Raw genomic sequence first — 6,000 nt, 5'->3', positions numbered from 1 at the left:
GATGGGGAGCTATAGGGGATGGGGAGCTGTAGGGGATAGGGATATAGGGGATGGGGAGCTATAGGGGATGGGGAGCTGTAGGGGATAGGGATATAGGGGATGGGGAGCTATAGGGGATGGGGAGCTATAGGGGATGGGGAGCTGTAGGGGATAGGGATATAGGGGATGGGGATATAGGGAATGGGGAGCTATAGGGGATGGGGAGCTATAGGGGATGGGGATATAGGGGATGGGGAGCTGTAGGGGATAGGGATATAGGGGATGAGGAGCTAGGGGATGGGCAGTATAGGGGATGTGGGGGTGCAGGGGATGAGGGGATAGTGGATGGGGGGCTTGTGGATGGGGCTATAGGGGATGGGGAGCTATAGGGGATGGGGAGCTATAGGGGATAGGGATATAGGGGATGGGGAGCTATAGGGGATGGGGAGCTGTAGGGGATAGGGATATAGGGGATAGGGATATAGGGGATGAGGAGCTAGGGGATGGACAGTATAGGGGATGCGGGGGTGCAGGGGATGAGGGGATAGTGGATGGGGGGCTTGTGGATGGGGCTATAGGGGATGGGAGCTGTAGGGCCTGGGGGCTATAGAGCTAGGGGCGCTATAGGGGATGGAGAGCTATAGGGGGTGGGGTCTGTAGCAGGTGGGGTGCTGCAGGGCAGAGGATGGGGCGCTGGGGGGAGCTGCAGGGCTGTGGGGTGGAGAGCAATGGAGACCCGCCCCCCCCGTCCCCGCCTGCCCCTGCAGGGACCCGGCGCTGTGTCCCCGCGTCCCCGCGTCCCCTCACAGGGCGGGCTCTGGCGCCGCCCGGGGCCTGGGGTCCCTGGGGGGGGTCGGAGCAAAGGTGGCCCCAGCACAAAGGGCCTGATGGCGGGGAGGGGGCCGCAGCGGGGGCCGGGCCGGGCCGTGGCGGTGGCCGTGGCCATCACTTCATTGGGCCTATGGGCCCCAGCGGCTCTCGCCAAGGGCAGCTCCGAGCCTTTCACCCCGAGGGGTGGGAATCCCGCCCCCCACCGCTCCCGCTTCCAGAGCCGTTCCCACTCCCCTCCCCGTCTGCTTCCACAGCCCAGTCACCACCCCCGGGCGGGGGTTCGCTGTGGTGTCCCCCGAAACCCCGATGTGCCCCCCAAACTTCTCTCTGCCCCCCAAATCACTCTGTGCCCCCCCAAACCCCGCGCTTGCCGAGCCCGAGCGCGGTTATTCCCGGCTGCCCGGTGCCCGGCGCTCCCCGGAGTGACCGAAGCTCCAGCCCTGCCAGGCCGGGTGCCAGAAAATGCCCTTTTTTTCCTTGTGGGTTTCACTCGGGATCACCCAACCGCTCGCTCTGCGCAGCCCCCGCACCCCTAATGCCTGCCCTCCTGAGAGCAGCAGCCGGGCCGAGGGGAAAAATAAATAAAACCGTGCGGAAAGTGGTTCCCAGAGCCACGTCCCCGGCGATGCCGAGCCCCTTGTACGCCCTGTGCCGTTTCACCCTACCATGGCCGTCACCCCAAGGGGCAGCGGGGACACGGCCCACCTCTCGGTGGCTTTGATGGTCGCCCCAACAGCTCTTCCTGCCCGCCCTTGTCCCTCATGGTCTCCATCCTCGGCGTCCGGCCGGGAGAGACCCCCTGGCCCCCCGTGCCATTGACACTGGGACAGGAACGTGTGGTGCTGGCGGGATTGGGGGGTCTCGGCCGGGAGCCAGCAGGGTCACTGCACCGACGGCAGGGATGTGCTGGAAGGGGACAGGAGGGGACAGAGCCACGCAGGCCCTCGGGACGAGGCCAACAGCCCCTGTTCCCGTGAACGTGCCGCGGCCAGCGCTGGAGAGCTGGAGCTGGGGCTGGGACGCACCGTGTTGCTGCCCGGCCCCAGCAGCAGCGATCTGGGACCACACACGGGCTTTCGCCCCGGATCCCCACGGGAAACGGCCGCTGCTCCGTGGGGAAACTGCCCTGAACCACACAGCCCTCACCCAAATCCAACGCGGTTCCCTCTCGAGCCACAGCTGCCCCCCACCCGACTCCTGCCCCAGACAACAATCCTCAGACCGGGCAGTGTTTCTGCGTTTATTTTTTATTAACCATTTATTTGTTTGTAATTATTTTACTCTCACATTACAATCGTGTGGTTTTTTAATATTTTTTTTTTTTTAATTTTTATTTTTGTAAAATAAATAGAGATAAGTGAACTTTTTAGATAGGATGCTCTCCAGATCCTTGGTTAAACTTCATGATTGAATCTCTGCATCAGACCTGTGATAGCGCAGCCCGCACACGCACACGCTCAGATGAAGCCCAACAGGCCGAGTTGGATAAAAACCCACCTCCCAGGGGGCGGTGGGGAGCCCAGCCTCGCCTTTTGCCAGGTGTTTCTTGTTCCTTTAATGAATACACTGATACGAGTTAAAAATCTATTGTTTTTTAAGCTGTGTATGTTAATGGGTTACGTGTAGACCCCAAGCCCTGGCTCCATGCTTGCCGGCAAGCTCCTCGCTGGCCCCGGGGCGGGCAGGGCGATGGAGACGCTGGGACCAACGCCGGAGCAACACGGGAGCGGGTCGGGAAGAGGCACAGCTCTGTTAGACCATAATTAACTTCTGGTAACTTAAAAGTGGACTTTTAGGTAGTTTTTTTCTGAAGTTTAAAGCCTTTGATTCATCATCCTGTGAAGTGGCCCTCGGCCTCCCTGCTATGGGCGGGAGGACAGTGACGGTGCTCAGGGCAAGGACGCAGCGCCCAGCCGTCGGCCTCTGCGCCAGCTCCGTGGCCCGAGGCCCCTCACCGAGGGCAATGCCCAGCCGTGCGTACGGCACTTCGCACTGGGCGTCCCCGCAGCGAGCCCGGGGCAGCCAGCGGGACAACCCCACCGGTGACCCGGCTGCCTCAGCGCATGGAGGAAACAAGATTATCTGGTGTACAAGGAGCAGTGACGGGTCACATGCCACGGCAGAGGTGAAGCCGCTATCCGTACAGGGAGAGAACATTTCTCACCCCTTCCATCATTAGTATTTCCTTCCCCGTCGGCCTCATCGCTGGCAGCGTTTGCTGGGAGCCCACGGCCCCTGTGATACCGGCTGGAAGAAAAACTGGGAACTTCTGGACTCAGCAGGTCAACCTTTGCTGCCACAGTGACTTTTGCACGGCACAAGTTCTGCTCTTGGCCAGCGAAATCGCACCTTGGCAGCGCCTGAAAGAAACCTGCCCTTTGGCTTTGCCGCCCCCTTCCCCACACCCGTCTCCAGCCCATCACGGTTTTCAAGGGACAGAAACATTCATTATTCAGACACAGAAGGTGCGGAAGGTGGAGCAGGCTTTCCCCCAGAGAGCTGGGACAAGGCTGTTTTGCTCAAAGCAGGATGACCCGCTGTCTTCCCCCTCCCTTAGTGATTCTCTTGTGCTCAGACCACGTGCGGGTATGTGCCCCGTTCTGCAGGGACAGAGAGACAAGCCACAGCCACGTCCACGCCACGTGTGCGGCTGCAAACACACAGCAGCAAGTGTGCAAATTCTCCTGACCATCACCTTGCCGAATATTCGCGTACTGGAGCGAGACGAAAGCCCATGGCTTGAACCCGGAGCCTGCCTTGCTGCCTGGGCAGCGCTCCCAGGCCATCAAACGTGTTTGTGGAGTTCACTGTGGGCAGAAGGACAGTGACTGCAGAAGTAACGGTGACCCAGACGCACCAGACCCCCCCACCAGCACCGTGTGCTTGGGCGGAAAGTGGTGACATGAGTGACTTGCTCCAGGTTTGTTGGGACGTCAGAGATGCCCGTTCTCTTTCTTCCCTCTTCTTCCTGTATGTGCAACCTCACAGTACGGTGGCATCCTGCCCTGCTCCTGTCACCTCCTCACGCCCCTTTCCTCAGGATCCCTGCCTCCCCTTGCCACCAAGTCGCCTTCTGTCTCTCCTTTCACTGCAGAGGACGCCGCAGAGGGGACGAGGTTCACGCAGAGGAGACACTTTCCTGCCTGCCTTGCCCAGGCTCATCAGGGCAGGAGAACGTAACGCTGTTCTGCAGCCAGAGAGCTTGGGTCTTGCTGCCCCGGCGGAGGATTTTCTGTTTGGCACAGGGTAGGAGGCAGCCGGAGGGGTCCCGTGGTCCGGTCGAGTGCCCGGAGCTGTAGGTGAGTCCTGACTTCAGTCCTTATAGCAACCCACGCTCCAGCAAAACAAAGAAACAAAGACTACAACAGAAAGCCCTTTTCAAGGGCATTGCCTCATCCAGTCCTTCCAAGCTCAGGAGCCGTGTTTCTAACAGAGAAGCCAACCACTGGAAACAAAAATAAAATGTTCCTTTTCTGTAGCTTTTAGAGGATATAGCTGGGAAAAGAAAAAAAAAACAACAAAAAAACCCAAAAAAGGAGATTGTCTCTCTTCCCCTTGTCAAAATCATCAGTAGCTAAGTCAGAAAAAAACGTTCAAGTTATGGATGCAGCAGCAGCCAACACTAAACATTCAAGTCGATAATTTCACTATGTACATTAGGGGTGAGACACGGCCCTGCCCGCTGGGACTCCCTTCTCCAGTGCCGCTGCCACCAGCCGTTATCTGATCCGCTTCTCCACCGAGTACACCGAGATGTAGTAGTCATTGCTTCCGACTGCCAGATGAGGCTGCGGAGAGAGCAGACCGGGATAAACGTACAGGTGTCACGCAGTAACGAGAGGCACAGCGCGGGCAACATGGTAACGGTCGACATTTTCAGCAGTAACACCCAGATGCTCGAAAGCTCTTAAGTGCATCTGCCAACGCAGCTCTGACGACATTCCTGCCAGCACCTACATCGTCCCAGCGAGTTATATACCCATTTCAGCCAGAGGGAAAAATTATGATGACGATTAGTTGCCAACCGCTAACATAATTTTTGTAAATGACTGCAAATCTGCTAGTTAGGGACGGTCGCCTGGACTGACAATCAGCGTTCCCCACACGGAGCGGCCCAGGAGCAATCCCAGCCGCGGGGACGGGGCTGGACAGGGCTTTGTTTGCTGATTTAAAGAGCAAAACGTTTCCAGCAATCAGCCGCTTCCTTCTCTGTCCCCCCAAACCGTCGGACAGCAAAACCGCTGTTTAGCTTTGTGCAAAGCGGCTTTTCAAAAGGCAGGAGGAGATGAGCTTCCCCTTACTGGTGCTGCCTTCGGGGTGTAAAACGCAGGAAAAGCGCCTTCCCCCTCCCTGCCCGGCCGATACAGATCGCAGGACAGCACGGCGCTTCCCTCTGCCTCTCTTTACCATTCCCACCGCTCTTTCCCGTTACATATTAAATATTTGTGTTCTGATCTGCAGGTTTCTAAAATAACCCTCTGTCTAAATGCCTTCTTTAACCTCCTCCTGCTCTTCCCATCCACTCGCGTTTTCCTAGGCTTTCAGTCTCCTTCATTTATTCTCATCTCTGGGTGAGCAGCAGCCCGTAATACAGACGGGCACCTGCCTCCTAATTAAGTAGCAACCAGATTCTCTCTCTAATGACTACTGCAGAGCCACCTCAGCTGTGACATATTCCAAAATTTCCTCTTTACTCTGATTAACTCTAGACTTTATCAGCTTATGCCTTTTAATTTTTGCAGTTCTCTCATTTTTCTGACGCGCAGTTTTCCTGCTGCGCAGCATCAGGTCCTCCGAAAGCCTTACATAAGGCGGTGTAAAAGCCGCCCCGGAGACACAAGGGCGAGCCTGCCGGCTGCAGGAGAAGAGGCGTGGAATAAATAAGAACATGAAATTTTGCGTGCTGGAAGTGAGAGACTGCTCCTCTCCGCAAATTCCAGACAAATTCACCTCGGACACCTTCTGTGGCAAGAGCTACAGCAAGAGCTAAGCCCGGCTGCGGTCCCAGAGCGATGGGATGAGATGGGAACAGGGTATCAAGCCGATCTGCAAGTAAAGAGGGCTCAGCCGTCGGCAGTCCTGTTCCCATCATAAACCAGCAGCACTGGCACCGCCAGCGTGCTCCTCTGCAACAGCCGGGAGGACAAGCCCTGAAGGACCCGCGGCTCAAAGCACCCTCAGAAGAGCAGG

At 57.5% G+C, this 6,000-nt stretch overlaps 1 protein-coding gene across 4 annotated transcripts in view; it reads right to left on the bottom strand.

Moving 5' to 3' along the window:
- Positions 1-2,036: 2,036 nt before the first annotated feature.
- Positions 2,037-6,000, bottom strand: part of RPTOR (regulatory associated protein of MTOR complex 1) — a 155,904-nt gene continuing 151,940 nt past the window's right edge. For all 4 annotated transcript variants that reach the window (XM_074607399.1, XM_074607396.1, XM_074607397.1 and 1 more), the window contains one exon: positions 2,037-4,598. In XM_074607399.1, coding sequence (XP_074463500.1) covers positions 4,530-4,598 — 69 coding nt within the window. In that variant the 3' untranslated portion in view covers positions 2,037-4,529. The remainder of the gene's footprint in view (positions 4,599-6,000) is intronic.

This window comes from Larus michahellis, chromosome 14, assembly GCF_964199755.1.
Source record: "Larus michahellis chromosome 14, bLarMic1.1, whole genome shotgun sequence".
NCBI classification, from domain to species: Eukaryota; Metazoa; Chordata; class Aves; order Charadriiformes; family Laridae; genus Larus; species Larus michahellis.
This window is presented reverse-complemented; position numbering and strand designations above follow the sequence as displayed.